Consider the following 16,266-nt stretch of genomic DNA (forward strand, 5'->3'; position numbering starts at 1 on the left):
CAGAATATAAGATCAAAGGCAAGGTAGGACCAGATAAGTATCTGCCGCGGTCACACCAAACCAGTCCTTTCTGGTCAGAAACGCGAGATGAAGTCAAGCAAGAAAGTACAGTCTCCAGCAGAGACATGAATTGGGTCTAAAAATCTTGTGGGTGATCTTACGCGCCGTTATTTAGAAATACGTTGCGAGCTTGAGTGGTTTAAACGTGCTGGAGGGTTGACAGCGGAGAGATCGAGCTATGACCTACATTTACCCGTAAGTTAGATGGGCTCAGCCACCCTTGTCGGCACGTTTGGGGTTCAGTTCACCGGGAAGCTTAAACCTTACCAGGGAAGGGGGGAACAGGCAAGCCACACGGTTTGGGGTATGTATTTTGGGATTGAAGGCTGACCTCCGGACGCAGTGGTCCAGTGAAATACTCTATTTGCCGCTAGAACTCTGACTGGACAACTGCCAATGCCAGGCGACTCATAGCTTGGCAACGCAAGCCGCACATTTGAAAATATTATCCCATAACCTCGCAAATTCCAGCACCTCAAAAGAGTCAGCTTTTAATATCACACAGCACCTAGAGGTACTCGCAGCTATGGCGCCAACATTCGATACTCTTTCAGATCACGACTTTGATGATGTGGATGAAGAAGAGATCGACTTTAGCGGTGAGATTTTAGTGGCTCTTGTTCGGTATTTTGTCGTCCATTCTGACGTTGAGGTGATAGATCTTCGAGCGCAATATGATGTTCGCAGGGATCAGGGCCTTGATACTTTCGTAGTCATCGATGGGCTACCTATCGTGCCGGCCGAGAATAAAGCAAAACTTGTCAAATTCCTGCTCAAGAAATTAAATACAGTTGGTAACACCAGCGAAGATGCCATTTTGATGCCCATGAACGACCAGAACATGTCAGATGGGTAGGTCAGAACCACCATTTCATGCTGATTTGTCTAATATCGGAAGGTTCGCCTTTGTCGAGTATGAAACACCAGAACAAGCGGCAGCCGCCACCAAACACCTCCACGGGACTGCTCTTGACAGAAGACACACCCTCGCTGTCAACAAATTGACAGATATTGACCGCTATGGGAGAGAGGGCAGAATAGATGACGAGTATGAACCTCCCGAGATCGAGCCATTTCATGAGAAGGAACATCTCAGGTCATGGCTAGGCGATCCGGCAGCCCGAGACCAGTTTGTCATGTTTCGGGGAGACAATGTTGGAGTGTTCTGGAATATGAAAAAGGATCCACCAGAGCCAGTCGTCGATCGCAAACATTGGACCCAGCTCTTCGTACAATGGTCACCTCAGGGCACGTTCCTTGCATCAATACACCAGCAGGGCGTGCAATTGTGGGGAGGACCAATGTTCAGCAAGCAGAAGCAGTTCCCTCATCCATTCGTCAGCTTAATCGAGTTTTCGCCTGGTGAGAGGTACCTGACGACTTGGTCAAACCAGCCAATCTCTGTCGAAGAAGGGAAGACGTCTCTCACGATCGAAGAGGAGGGGAAGCATATTGTAATCTGGGATATTGTCACTGGAAAACCACTACGCTCTTTTGTCGCGCATGACCTGACTCCACCCCCGGGTCCTGAAGGCGAAGCCCCACCAAAGAAGAAAGTGCAGTGGCCCGCGTTCAAGTGGTCTTCGGACGAAAAGTATGTTGCCAGGATGAAGCAACATGAATCACTTTCTATCTACGAACTACCTCGAATGAATCTCCTCGATAAAACGTCTATCAAGATTGAAGGTATCATGGATTTTGAATGGGCTCCATCAAGCCCACGACGAGAAGGGATCAAGACCTACGAACAGTTGCTGTGTTTCTGGACACCCGAAATCAAATCAAATCCTGCCAAAGTCGGTCTCATGTCTGTGCCCAGCAAAGAAATCGTTCGAACACGGAATCTCTTCAACGTTTCCGATGTCAAGCTGCATTGGCAGTCTGAAGCTTCGTTTGTTTGTGTGAAAGTTGACCGCCATTCGAAGTCGAAGAAATCGCTTGCAACGAATCTGGAAATTTTCCGAGTGAGAGAAAAGGGAGTTCCAGTCGAGGTTGTGGACAGCATCAAGGATACTGTGATTAACTTTGCTTGGGAACCTAAGGGTGATCGCTTTGTTCTGATTACGGCTGGCGAGGTCGTTCCTGGCTCCAATGTTGCAGCCAAGACAGCCGTTGCTTTTTTTTGTCCCGAAAAAGCAAAAGGTGGAGGAATTGGCAATTTCAAACTCATAAGAACGGTCGACAAAAAGAACAGCAATGGGATTTACTGGTCACCCAAAGGACGTTTCGTAGTGGTTGCAACAGTCGCTGTCCAGCAGCATTTCGACCTCGAGTTCTGGGATCTTGACTATGAGGGCGAGAAGGCAGAGGCCGAGAAAGAGTTGTCCGCCAACTTGATGTCCATGAACATACAAGAACATTATGGGGTCACAGATGTGGACTGGGATCCTACTGGTCGATATGTGGTCAGCAGCGCATCCGTCTGGACGCACCAGGTAAGCGCCCTGGATGCTGACACATACAAGGCAACTAACCAGAAAATACTAGATGGAAAACGGCTACCACATGTACACCTTCTCAGGCGTGCTTCTGTCGGAGAACCCTATTGAAAAGTTCAAGCAGCTGCTATGGCGGCCTCGACCGCCCACACTTTTATCCAAAGAGGAGCAGCGGAACATCCGTCGTAACCTTCGAGAATACTCGCGTGACTTTGACGAAGAAGATAGATATGCTGTTGATATTGCAAACACAGCAATCGTGGAGGAAAGAAGAAGGCTTCTGGAGGAGTGGGATGCTTGGGTTCGGATGGTGAAAGAAGATGTCAAAGCGGAGAGAGAAGAGCTAGGCATACCCGATCCAAAAGAGGAGCTCGAGCTGCAGAGAATACGTAGCGCGGCAAGCGAAGAGGAACAAGTTGTTGAGGAATTGGTTGAAGATGTTATCGAAGAAAGTGAGGAATTTGCATGAGGGAGATGGGGTGCTACGAAAGGTCCATAGAGGATTTCCGAAGAGGTGTGGGCAGCCAGGGTGTTATTTACACTGCATACTATAGCATTCGTGCAGAATACCCAGTTCTTCTGCTCCCAAAAAGCTTCTCTACATCTCGATATCAAAGGCTATAATGTCGGTTCTCGAACTCGTTTGGTGCCAATGTTTCTTTGGAGCGTGACATTATCATAGGATGAAAGACGACCTAAAACGTAGTCCTCCGGTCCGCTCTTGAACCACTACTCCCGTGCAGACCTCGCAGTTTGGGGTCTGCACTCCCTCTTTAATACCTGCACGAATTTTAAGTCCCGTGTCTCTACAGTTCATATATTGAGATTTCCGCTGCCCAGAAGTCCGCTGGGGTAAAAGAGAGTAATTCTTCTTGGCCCACATGTCAACATCATCGCCGGCCATGCAGAAGCTGGTGGATAAACATCCCCTTCAGCGGCTTCGGTCACCGTCTCGAGGACTCTCTGCCCTTGTACATGTATGGAGATACTCCTCTTTGTGGAATGCTGTGGTACAGGCTGAAAATTTACAGTTTCTGGGTCTCTCAAGCTTTATGTCCTCGTTTCAATAGTGAGCTTCCGGTTTCTTGCATCTCATTAACAGAGGGCACGTAAGAAGCTGACACTTCCCAGCCTCGTCGTACATCCAAATTACATGTAAGCCTCAAATACTTACCACCTCTGCCACTCTCTCTCCGCCGTTTGAGAACATCCTTTTCCCGTCCCTAGCGCTTTAACCTCATGTCCCCTAACCTGCTCTGCCCAGCAACGACTCCTACGGCTGGCACTTCCAGTACCTAACCATCATCGGCCTGACCCTCGCCACCGTCACCTTCCTCACCGCCTCCCTCGCCGACATCACCATGTCCCCGACCCTCTTCCTGACCAAAAACCTTCTCAGCATGACCTCCGCCCCGCTCGAGGTCCTAATCTCCACCCTCTACTGGTCGCTCCGGCTCATCGACCCTGCCCTCGTCGTCCCGCCCGAACTCGAACTCCCCCTCTTACCCGATCTGGGCTTTCACGCTGTCCCCTCAGCGCTTCTCGCTATTGATCTGTTGTTTTTGAGCCCGCCATGGACGATCACGGCGTTACCCGCCATCGGCGTAAGTGGCGCCATTGCATTTGCGTATTGGTTCTGGCTGGAGGTTTGTTATGCCCGGAACGGGTTTTATCCGTATCCACTTTTTGCAATTTTAAGTACGAGTCAGAGGGTGGGGTTGTTTTGTGGGAGTGCGTTGTTGATGGCTGGAATGACGGTTTGTTTGAAGCGGCTATACGGCAGACTTAATGGCTTTGGGGTTAGGGGTTCTGTGAGCGAGAGGCCGGGGATGGTCAAGGGATAAGGTTTCTTTGTGATCTTCTTAGGAGATATAGTGGTTGGTATGCAAAGACAGATTGCGGGTTGCGCGTAAGAAGCCGCGTTGGGGAAAAGGACTTTTGCATCTTGGTTCTGCGCAGAGTGGCATTGTTCGCCTGTTGTATAGTTTTACAGCTTGGAGGTGATTGCCGTGTGTACATACATGCATGCTCATCTGCAACCAATATCCTGCATGAACTGCCGCAAATGCGGAACAATGAAACAGACTGGCTCCATGAGCGTGACAGGCATTGCTGAGCCCGAGACCCTCCGATATCAACGGTGCTTTCATCAACATTTCAAGCTTGGATCTCGAAGGAAGAAAGCATCGTCAGCTTCAGACGCACTGAAATTCTGCTGCTGAGCCCGGCTTCTTTCCTTTACACAGTTACAGATCTTCTAGTGGACGATCAACAGCTTGCCGTTGATTCGATGTGGATCCCAGCTCCTAAGTTGTCAATCCTCCCCTCTTTCGGTTGAAAGCCCTTTGATCCTTCAACCACCTCCGATAGCCCTGCACACTCCCAACCTTCTCCCCGTAGTAATCCGGCACCGGGTTGTTTGCGCTTGCACCTCTAGGATCAACCCTGTGCTTCTTGATCCTCTCATAAAAACCCTTCTCCTTGGCCACGAATTCATTCAGACTACTTCGATGTAGCGCCCGCCATACAAAGTTGCCAAAAAATGGCCCAATGAGCCAGCCGGCACCCATGCCGGCAAAGGTGGTGAGGCCAAGCGATACCATGGGATCGAGTGTTATGACCTTCATGATGGCGTCTTGAAAGGAGGGATATGCGGTCAAGGTTGTGATTGTGGAGCCGGTTGTAGCAATGGAGCCGAGAATGGAGGAAACAAGAGAGTAGCGTCGACGCGAGGTTCGCAGTTTGAAGAAGGTGTTCCAGTCGAGGGATTTGGCGGCTGGGGAGCTCGAGGATATGTCGGCGGCAGAGACTGATGTTGAGACATGGCGACAGAGTGAGGGAGTGAAGAAGGAAGATGGTGTTGTTGTTGTAGTTGTTGTTGTGGTTGAGGGAGCGTGGCTGTCGGATAGAGAGGGTCTTGATGGAGATGCTTGGAGAGCTCTTGATGATACGTGACGTTTTGATGCGAAAGCCTGGGAGGTGCGGAGTCCAGGTGCAAATGTCGAAGAAGGAGCTCTAGAACAGCATCCAAATATCTGGAGTGGAGCCCGCATGATTTCGATGACGGTTCATCAATTCGTGAATAGGCTGGTGGAGATGGTCCCAGAAAGTCTTGAAGCTGGGGATATTGCCTGACATGAAATCTTGGCGGCCGTCTTGGCGGTACGTTGCTGTACGACTTGGATAGAGGTCCAGACCCTCGCTTTCAGCTGGCAGCTGACAATCACTCTGCACTCAGCACTTCCATTCAGCTATGATACTCGTGCGATATCAGTCCAGGCATCATAGGCTCCTCCGATCGTGGAGCTTGCGCTCGATGCCACACCAGCCTTATGAGGGCCTTTAAGCTGTTAAGCTGATGCCTCGGCCAAAGAAAGACGGCACGGCTCCGCCTAAGACCCGCAGCAGGAACGGCTGTTGGTAAGGCCTGGTCCTCCTTGACATGGTTGATTCCGCCGCCTAATGTGCCACTAGGCCATGCAAAGCTCGGAAGGTCAAATGGCAAGCCTTTCAGTTCTACCGACTGAATTGTACCGTTGACCACTGCTAGTGGCGAAGAGAAGCCATCATGCATAAACTGCTCGAAGCAGGCTGAGACCTGTGACTACAGTATACGTCTGAATTGGAATGGTCGTAATAAGAGAAGAAATGATGGCGAGCCTGGCTCACAGCCCATCACATTTGATGATGTCCGTTTTGTTAGCAGACAACCTGGACAAGCAAGCTCTCTGAGAACTGTGAACGGACATGGCTCAGATTCAAATCCTGGCGTAAATGTATTCCCATTCGCAGCGTCTAAGGTCGCTCACCAGCAATTGGAATCTCGATTCCAACCTCTCCTTGGACAACAGAGTGATATACAAGAGCTCTTCCCACCTTTTTTGGTAGATTCTGAATGGATCAGCCCTAACCAACCACGTTCATTTGACTCTGCCGACAGTTCATACCCTACGTTAAGCGATTCTTCGTTCAAAGATATGGAAGCAGCACAGAGCATGGCGACGTTACCTCAGCTTCGCCAGTTTGAGCACATAGCGGCCTGCCCTTCCACGAAGGCATCAACTCTTGAGACATCCACGAGACCACGGGCTGGCCAGTCATCTAAGACGACATCAACAGTGATTTCACCTCTAAATTCGAAGTTCAGCCCTACGAACGGTACAGATTTTGGAGCGTCACCTGAGCGGCCCACGAAACGAATTCGACTCGTTCCTTCTAATAGCTTGGACCAGCTTCACGATAGTGGTGGGCTGCACCGAGCACCGTCTTATGGTCCAAAGGAGATTGATGAGCTCCCAATATGTCCTTTTCAACCGCTCACCCCACACATGATTAGTTCACGTATGAGTAATCCTATGACACCAGCTTCATCGCCCACGAACTCAGATGTAGCTCGTCAAACCTGGCGGCTGGGTGCCAAGTTCTACACTCCGCAAGATCACCATGTTCGAAGGGTGTCTGTGCATTCGTTGCTGTTAAGCTCACCAGAGGTGCAGCACTCGCGAACAATGGGAGGGAACCCTGCTCAAGCATATGCTGACTGCACAACACCATCGCCACCCCCTGGGGAAAATTCTCCGACCCAACAGCGAGCCAAACCAAATCTCCAGCCAGAAAGCTATGGCCTGGATCGCGGCTCTCCAGATATCGATGTGCCCAACAATAACGACTCTGCTTCCATTAATGGCGTTCCCCCCTCTCAAGACGGCGATCTTGACGCTTGGCTTGAAAATGCTGAGCTTGGAACACCACAACTCGGCTTCCGCTTGCAGAAACGGGAGTTCGTCTTTGCCAAAGGTGGCTATTACGCCTCGCCCGTGCCTATCAAGATACCAAGAACGCTTCAACCACTGCCATCGGCTCTCTTGGAGAGTCCCATGAATCTGCTCTATTTTCATCACTTCCTGAACCATACGGCGAAGGTTCTAGTGGTTCACGATTGCTCACAAAATCCGTTTCGGACAATCCTTCCTCAGAGTAAGCTCTTTGATATTCTCAACATATTCGCGGCAGGCTGACGACCAATAGTGGCCATGCAAAACGATCACCTTTGTAATTTGCTCCTTGCATATTCGGCGTCGCATCGCGCCCGTCTCTTGAATCACCCCGAGCCCGCTAATCGTATAGCTCGGTGGGTTAGGCACGTCTTTCCTTCGCTACGACATGCCCTTGACGATGCCGAGAACTCTGATGCTGAGCTCTCGAATGCCAATCTTGCCACAGCGATAATGCTTACATCTTTGGAAATCATCTCGCCTTCGGCCTTCGGCGTCCATATCTCCTGGCGGGCCCATTTGAACATAGCGCGTAGGATAATCAGATGTGACAGTATCCGTTTCCAGTCCATATCCAGGAAGAATGCTATTCCTTATTTCCTACATCTTTGGCTCGCTTACATTGACGTTTTTGGTTCTCTCTCAAGCGGCGCTACGGAAGAGCCCCTCTACTACGCAACGTTGGAAGAATTTTCTTGCGAAACTGTTTCCACTCTTTCAGAAGACGATGATTACACAATCGAGTGTATGCTGGGGTTTACCTCACGTTGCGTTCCAATACTTGCACGCATCGCAAATCTGGCGAGGTTGTGCTCAAACGAGCGACAGGACACCATGGTAGGAACAATCAATCATGAATGGCGGCCTGCCCAGGCAATTCAATTAGAGTGTGGTAGGCTCCAAGCTGAGCTTGAACGGTCTAGGCGCCATTCGGTTAAGCTGTGCCCTCACTACTATCACGTTGACAGCCGTCCGAGCACAGAGGATGTTTTCGACAAGCCGGACGACGACGCCATTGCCATGATCGAGTCCGAGGCAACAAATGACGCCTTTCACCGCGCCGCCCTCATCCATCTACTGCGTCGGGTCCGAAATCTGCCTCGCTATACCGCCGAAATTCAGAATGCAGTCCAGGACACCGTGGACGCGATCTCAAAAGTCCGGGCTGGTGGCAGCGCAGAAGCTTGTCTTCTGTTCCCCATGTTCACTGCTGGCGTGGAAGCTGAGGGTGGGAATACCCGTTCTCTCATCCTAGAACGCATCAAGAGTCTGGAGGGCGTCGGTATGATGCACGTAGCCAGGGCGAGAACACTGATGGAGAAGGTGTGGGAAACGGGGCAAGATTGGGAAACGCTTGCTCAGGGGGAGTTTTTTGGATAAGTAGTTTATAGGTATCATAACTGGGCTGCTACGACTGTCCGTAGAGATACGCAAACGTCTCCAGACATCCAACCAGAAGCTGGCCCAACCGCTGTCCGACCGTATGAATTGCACTCATGGTACGTTGAGCAATCTGTGTTTGTATTGATACGGAGCCACTGGATCGAAGGTGGATGCACAGCCATCTCTAAGTTAATGTGGGCCAACGGACAGATGCAACAAAACCCCCTTCCTACTTCAATCCGCAACAGAAATTAACTTGTACGTTTTGGGGAGGTTTCTCAGAAGCCAATATTCTACCAAAAAAACCCCCCCGTTGCTTGCGCCACTATTTTGGGTCAGATGAGGAATTGGATTGGGAAAACAGCTTCTCAAATAGGCATCATAGTGAACCCACCCGCCCCCCAAAATATATTGGGAGCTTTGATTTTCTAGCCCCATTCAGACCCCCAATCTTCGTATTGGATCGTCGATTCGACGCAGATGTATAAATGGTACCATATTAGATATGGGGGCGGTGGCCGAGCTGAAAATACTACGTAGTACGTACTACTAGTACGTAGGGTATTTACCGGCCCTTAAAAAAACCGTTGCCAAGGGGGATCAGTGGATCAGTGTTGCATGCACATGTCCATTGGTCACGTTAAAAATGCGAGTTCTTACAGCCCACCCCAAAACCCCCTCTCTCCCCCCCCTTACCCGGGGCGCGCGCGGCCGTTTTGACCTGCAGTTCAGTCCATCACTCAATCCGTTTGTTCGTTCATTTCATTAATTTCAATTAGATCACTCCCATCAATCAATCCATCAAGGGTTTTTTCCGCCCCCACGCAATTTACCCTTTGAGGCTGTTTTCGACACGGCAGAAAGGGTAGGTTACTCCGTCATGGGGTTGGCAATGTCAGAGTCTGCTCTGTTCCCTTTCTTCAGAGCCTTTCTCCATCTGCTCTGCTGGGCAAGTGAGATGGTGGTGTGGTGAGTGCCGAATAGCGGGAAAGGGAGAGGTCGTGACGAAAGGGCTTTCCCTTGCCAGCGAAGGCGCTACGGAGTGGGAGTCGCAGTTGCAGTTCACTATGATGTGGGTGGTGGTTGGTGAGCGCATCGGTTTGGGTTCGGGGGTTTCATCATCATGATGAAGCTCGAGGATCTGGGTCTGGAGGCCGGTAGGGGATGTAATGAGTATGGAGCTTGGTGTCAGGTGCATTGATCATCGAGGTGATACGGAGGACTCCGTACACAGTGCGAGTATACTGTCACGACGTGTATAGCTAGCTAAGCTCCCTCCCAGCCACCTCCCCCCCAAATCTGATATGTTTGTACGTTAGCATGACGGGGCTGTCAAGCCGCCCAGCTCTGCTCAGCTGCTCAGTGGCAGAAAGGTGATATAAGCTGTACATTAACCATTCTGCCGGCCAACGAGAGGTTGGTGACTACGTATGTGTCCAGTGTACGTAGTAGCTGGCCACCAGGCTTTACTAGGTTAGAGTACGGGAAAATCCGTCGACTCGAGATAGTTAGTGGGTGCGCACGGACCTGTCCATCATACAACACCCCTGCAGGTCAACTTTTACGTCAAATCTGTTTAGTGTGGTGCGTGGTGACACATGAAACTAGCTTTGTCATGCTATCCCCTTCTTGGCCTCCGGCTGCCGGTTGGCGTGCATCGAAGCCCACTGCCACTGCAGCAGAGAGATGCAGGGACTGTTCTACACGGGAATCTCCCCCGGCGAGACGGGACTTCCATCCTTGGTGGAATATGGGATATATGCAAAATGCATTTCTGTGGCTAGCAACCTACCACGCTTTTCTCTTCTGGATTCCTCAACCATATCAGCCACGGGTTTTGGTCAACTGCTCATATTTTCTCTCTTCCATGGTTGCTGGGTAGAGTCCTGGCAAATTACTGGTCCAGTTTGTGTTCCATCTTGTGCAGTAGTTAAGGGCGGAAACAGGCCCCTTTGACAGCAGATGATGGGGGAAAAGAAAGGCTACAGAAAGGGGGCGGGAAGGACCGTGCATGTTCTATCCATGAATACCTTCTTTCCATAGATTCCGGCCAATGAGGATTTCCTTCCTCTCAAAACCCCAACCAAAACCAATTCCAGCCTCGAACTCGGATTCAAGTTCCGGTGGGCATTTCATTATTTCGGATCTATCATCCAGATCCCAGCAGCCAGCACAACTTGCAACTCACCTCTTTTCATCTCCTGAGCCAGCAATCTCCACTCCCTCAACACCGAACTCAGACGTCGTCGGTCGATCGATGTTGCCGGCAAGTTCTGATGTAATATCCATGTCAGATCTCGCCCCTTCCCGCCCTTTGTAGGTGAATGCTGTTGGTTCCGGATGTCACATCCAAGCCGCTTTGTTGGACGAAGCCTCTTTCTGGTAGTTGATATACCTACTTCGAGGTTTGCGAGATGCATCATGGCCGGACCTTGGTGGGTCAGACATGGGTAATCAAGAAATGAAGTGGATATGTGTAAGTCGGGAGGTTCGTATGGAACGGTTGCAAGTAGCAAGCACGTGACAAGGGTGGGATGTGGTGATGTTCATCCATCGTCTCCGGCTTGCAGCCTCAAAGTATCCCATAAGTTTTTCCGGTCGTCTTCCATACTTGGGTAATGGTGACCAAACAAGCGGATTTGAGCAGAACGAGGTAGGATGGGCTGGGGCCGGTGACTAGTTCGCCCTGTTTTGAGAAAACAAACATACATGTCAGTGATTCGTCCCGGACGCAAAAAATGGTATGGACGTTGCCTAGCTCCTTTAAATTAGATGAAGCCAGGCTCGGGTCCTTCTACCTGCGAGCTTTCCTTTCGAATGTTCTTCGCACAGTATCTTGCGGCCGTTTGCCTTCTTTGTTACTCAAGGGCATAATGACACACTATCACCGTCGCTTAAGATCGGTCAGTCCATGCATTTTATTCGCCTTTCTCCATTTCTCCGCCCTTTGTCTTCAGTCCCAATTCTGGGATCAGGCGAATGCCGTCCTCTATTCTGCCCCGCAGTCCGGCTGGCGCGGGTTCTATCGTGGCACTTATGGATTGAGACTATCGTTGGAGGAAAAGGTGAAGCAGCTAGAAGAGGGTTTACAAGGCCATCCGAGCCATTGAGATATCAAGGCTGCAGGAGATAGTACGTTCCTGGCTGTGAGGAACGTTGTGGCATCGATACTGCCTAGGTCTACTCCGTACCCTTCTCATTTTTGCAGATTGTGAATTATTCCAAGAAAAACCTGCCTCTCTTCGCTTGGACCCTTCCCGCCTTGAGAACCTCACCGTGCATCATTCCGTACACGTATGCTTCGCCAACAAGCTGTAGTTGCCATTCTCTAGTTGAGGGAGGATGAAGGACACTTCAGCTCCTGAGATGATCCAGATCGTGTCATCACACTGCAAAGACTTTGGACCGGCACCCATCAGGTTGTTTGCTGTAGTGAAGAGACGGCGGGTTTTGCGAATTTATGGTATTGCTCTCCATAACCTGTAATGCTGTTGATGATATCGGAAGCATATCATCCTCGAGATTTCATGTCATCCAGCTTGCGCAACCGCATATGAAGTGGTGCGGTTGTTGACAGGCGATCAGCTCCGTCCTGGACGCGGGGTGTCTGAAATGAACTGCTTTAGCAAAGAGATCATGGCCTTCTCTGAGAAAGTCTGACTATTGTCTCAGTGGTACGCCATAACTCCCTCTTACCTGGCTACTAACGTTTTAGCAATACAATGTTGGAGAGCGCCCCAACCTAGCTCTTTGGGAGAATGGTACTCATGGCCGGGAGCGTCTCCAAATAATGTCCTCCGCAAAACTTCTGTTCAGCACTGGTCAGTACAGTATGGTTTCGATAAGCACGCAGAAAGAAGACGCCAGCTATATAGCTCGCGACCGCTATGGTCTGTCTTGTCCAAAACAATGGATAGGTCCATAACAGTGACCATGTAGGGCCAACAGACGCCCGGCCTCGGGTCTTGGTGTAGTAGATTGTACCGAGCTAGAAACGCACCAAACAGCCAAGTCCTTGTTCGAGATGGTGGGTAAAGGAGCACGGGCCGAAATCCGATCAGGCGTCCATGAAAAAAGCTCGTGAAATCTTCGCATACTTTTTCATCTTCCACTGCCAACAATAGACGCAGAATTCATCAGCTAAAATGGGCTGGAAAGCCCAGAAACGAAATATCTTTGAAATATCGCTTTTGGAGTCGGGAGAACCTGAGGCTGATTAGTATTCTTGGACAAGAGCGTATTGGAAAGCAGAGGACGTCGGATATCTTGTCCTGAGGTTTCAATCCTTCAAGTTCACGACTGCCGCTGAGCAACGGGGACGTATCTGGCCTTGGGTGGGCGAAGTCGTCTCCGAGAAAGTTTCTCTTGATTTTCTTAACACAACAGTGGCATGTGCAGGTGATAAACAAGGTTGCTGTGCGTTCTGCACGGACTTGAATAGTTTTTCTATGAGTCGGGCGGACCAGTGAGTAGAGAAAAGTAACTTTGAAGCACACACAGAATGTCCCAATGTAGCTGTTCTGTACCGCAGTAGAATATCACTCCTTTGGCGAAGACAAATTCTTGTTTCAGCCAAACTCGATCGAATCCATTCTGTCTGGGGAAAGAGCAGATACATATAATTTCCTCCCTCTTGCTGACTTTTTGTAGTCCCAGTGACACCACGGAGTTCCTTGACCGTTGGTCCTATTTTGACAAAATCCGGTACCTTTCTTCGGGGATTGCGGCTAGATAATTGGCCCAGTCGATGCGACCTCGGTTCTTCTTAGCCGCCAGACTTACCATACAGGAACGGCAGCAGCGTTGGAGTGTACCTCACCCATGATAGCGACTTGTGTCTTATGATCTTCTAGATCAGCCTGACCGAGGCATATGGCGTCGACCTAGAGGGGTCAGGCTGTCGTTATGTCTCTGGTGGAGTCGCTTCAAGGCTCGTCTGTCGTTGGGTTTGGAGATGCATTGCTCATCTCTTGAAGAGCTTCATACAAAGGTAGAGTGACAAATCGTTCGGCAGTTGCAAGTGACTGGTATTCTGTTAGCTACCGCATAGGACTCATGCAACTGTTCTGCATCTGAGATATCCTTAGAGAACACGAAATTGGAGTCTGCGAGTTAGTATCCCGAGGTGTATGACAATGCATTATAAGTAAGGTCATCCTCAAGATCAAAGATCTGCATGTGCAGTGGAGTCCTTGATGAACCTACGAACTCACATTCAGCAGCTGGATAGGATGTCGCGGTCGGCCGAGTTTGATAAATGCAGTCCCGTTCTACGGTGCACAAGCCCTTGGGCGGGTATTCGGGTACAGGCCCTTCCAGCAAGTCTTCCATTGTGCTGAGCGTTGCTAGAAAAGGTTCCAATGGATTGAAGCTGATCATGTGCTCTGTACCAGCCTGGTGCGGATTCGTACTGTAAGGTTGACTGAAGCTTGTGCGTGGTAGAGGCACAATAGGGTCAATTGAGAGTAGCGAGGAGAGTTTAGCTGAGAAGTATCCACTAAGCCAAGCCAGTATTGCGTGACTAGCCGTTGGCAGACCATGGCTAATTCAAGTTGCTGATCAGGAGAAGGGGCAGCCAAAAATATGGAGTAAGTGCCGTTAGGGAAGATGACTGCTATTCTGTGAAATGAGGACCATATTAGTACGATACGGGAGGCATATTTTGAGACTGCATTGGATCATGGATAAGTACGTAGCAAGCTAGTGATGTATCCCTGTCTTACTCTATGCAAGCTTACGGTTAGGCTTAATCTCAGCGTACTTTAGCTAACGTTCTAGACCCGTGTACCACACCCCCGTTCACACCAGAAATTGCTTGGCCTTTCGGGTCTCAGAAAATATTTCTATTGAATGTTGCTGGTGCTATCTGGAGAAAGAGCTGGTTGGAATAGTTCAAATAGGCATCATGCAAATAAAAATTACTTGGTTCTGGCTGTTTCAGCCATCTCTGTACTGGTTTCGATAAGAATTTGTAGAATGGCGGCGAACTGAAATAAGGACTTGAAGCGTCTCCCATTGCGAAGTGGTCGGGCCACTCAACTTTGGTTGTCAGTTATGACCGAATTGCAACTTATCTGCTTTATGACTGACCGTCAAACTCACCACCACACGTTGGCACCAGTTCTTCTTTCCGGGGAACTCATCACGTCGGAGCTCGGACGAAGTGGACGATTCGCCCCCGCAGCCCTGCCAAGATCTGCCCCCTGAGGGTGACCAGCTTAGCTCATCGTTGATGTGCATAACCGCACGAACTCGGACCTGGGCGTGATCGATAACAGCTGTAAGGGGCGGTGGATGGTATGGTGGAGTATAAGAAAGTCGACAGAGCTGTTTCGAGTCTTCAATTGTTCGATGTCAGAGTATAGATACCTAGGAAAAGAAACGAAATTCGCTCACCTTTCTTTCCAACCACGTCCCTCCTTGCTCCCCCAGCCAAAAAGACTTTCCACACCTCCATACATAAACTTGCACTAACTAGAGCACGAAGTGAAGCATAGCTCAATCGTCCCGAAATCTTCATATCAAGGCCAAAATCACATCCAGTACACCACTCCAAGCCAAACTGATCCACCTCAATTCTGGCACCCCTTTCCAAAATGGTCAAAACCATCGTCGGCCTGATGGGCACCTCCGTCGCCTCAGGGAGCACCAAGATGTCCACCTCCGCCCACCTGATTAGCATTCTCAACCTCTTCAAGTCGCACAACATCCACGAACTGGACACCGCACGCGTCTATGCTGCGGGGAAATCCGAGGCTCTCCTTGGCGAATGTGCACCTCTGTCCCACAGCTTCGCCATCTCCACCAAGGCTCCTGGATTTTCTCCTGGAAGCTTGGCTGCGGACAAGATCGAGAGCAATTGCAACGCCTCGCTCGCAGCGCTGAAGTTGCAGAAGATGGATATCTTCTACTTCCATGGGCCAGATCGGCAGACGCCGTTGGAGGAGCAGTGTCGGGCGGCGGATAAGCTGTATCGGGAGGGTAAGTTCAAGAGATTCGGGGTATGTAATCTGAGGGCAGATGAGGTGGTGAAGATTCACCAGATCTGCTCAGATAAAGGGTACGTCTTGCCGAGTGTTTATCAAGGCGGTTTCAACCCACTCCAGCGGCGAGCGGAGTTTGAGCTGCTGCCCTTGCTACGCAAGTTGGAGATGAATTATTATGCTTTCTCTCCACTGGGTGGGGGCTACTTCTCGAAACCTGTGGACGAGTTGAGAGATCCACCCAAGGGGACAAGGATGGATGAGATGACGGTTTTCAAGAATATTTATATCAATGAAACGTCTTTGGAACTACTAGGTAAGTTGACGAAGGTGTGCGAGAGGCACGGGATTAAGGTTAAAGAAGCAACGTTGAGGTGGTATATGCATCACGGTCCACTGGGGGATGAGGACGGGGTCATATTAGGTGCCAGCAATGTTGAACAGATGGAGGAGAATCTGAATGCTTGCGAGAATGGACCATTACCAGAGGAGGTCGTGGAGAGCTTCGAGGATATGTGGAAGGGATATAAGGAGAAGGCCGGCCCATACTGTGTTTGAGTAGAATTGTGTATACAGTAGGGACAGCCAAAACAGGTGCCGAGATTGCAATGGGTACGAGCTCGATAA

The 16,266-nt window shown here is 50.1% G+C and overlaps 5 protein-coding genes across 5 annotated transcripts; 4 read left to right on the forward strand and 1 right to left on the reverse strand.

Annotated features, from left to right (window-relative positions):
* Positions 1–586: 586 nt before the first annotated feature.
* Positions 587–2,967, forward strand: EPUS_04836 (Eukaryotic translation initiation factor 3 subunit B; the record flags this gene model as incomplete). The annotated part of the gene is made up of 3 exons (XM_007789393.1): positions 587–912; positions 959–2,495; positions 2,548–2,967. 3 exons carry the CDS (start codon positions 587–589, stop codon positions 2,965–2,967), a joined length of 2,283 nt encoding a protein of 760 aa, XP_007787583.1.
* A 412-nt stretch (positions 2,968–3,379) lies between these two features.
* Positions 3,380–4,342, forward strand: EPUS_04837 (uncharacterized protein; the record flags this gene model as incomplete). The annotated part of the gene is made up of 4 exons (XM_007789394.1): positions 3,380–3,475; positions 3,530–3,567; positions 3,630–3,653; positions 3,763–4,342. The coding sequence occupies 4 exons, from the start codon at positions 3,380–3,382 to the stop codon at positions 4,340–4,342; spliced, it is 738 nt and encodes a 245-aa protein (XP_007787584.1).
* A 462-nt stretch (positions 4,343–4,804) lies between these two features.
* On the reverse strand, positions 4,805–5,551 carry EPUS_04838 (uncharacterized protein; the record flags this gene model as incomplete). Its single annotated transcript, XM_007789395.1, has 1 exon — positions 4,805–5,551. The coding sequence occupies one exon, from the start codon at positions 5,549–5,551 to the stop codon at positions 4,805–4,807; it is 747 nt and encodes a 248-aa protein (XP_007787585.1).
* A 924-nt stretch (positions 5,552–6,475) lies between these two features.
* Positions 6,476–8,653, forward strand: EPUS_04839 (uncharacterized protein; the record flags this gene model as incomplete). Its single annotated transcript, XM_007789396.1, has 2 exons — positions 6,476–7,475; positions 7,527–8,653. The coding sequence occupies 2 exons, from the start codon at positions 6,476–6,478 to the stop codon at positions 8,651–8,653; spliced, it is 2,127 nt and encodes a 708-aa protein (XP_007787586.1).
* A 6,599-nt stretch (positions 8,654–15,252) lies between these two features.
* EPUS_04840 (uncharacterized protein) lies at positions 15,253–16,197 on the forward strand (the record flags this gene model as incomplete). Its single annotated transcript, XM_007789397.1, has 1 exon — positions 15,253–16,197. The coding sequence occupies one exon, from the start codon at positions 15,253–15,255 to the stop codon at positions 16,195–16,197; it is 945 nt and encodes a 314-aa protein (XP_007787587.1).
* Positions 16,198–16,266: the final 69 nt, after the last annotated feature.

The sequence above is a fragment of the Endocarpon pusillum genome (genome assembly GCF_000464535.1).
Source record: "Endocarpon pusillum Z07020 unplaced genomic scaffold C741571, whole genome shotgun sequence".
Lineage (NCBI taxonomy): Eukaryota > Fungi > Ascomycota > Eurotiomycetes > Verrucariales > Verrucariaceae > Endocarpon > Endocarpon pusillum.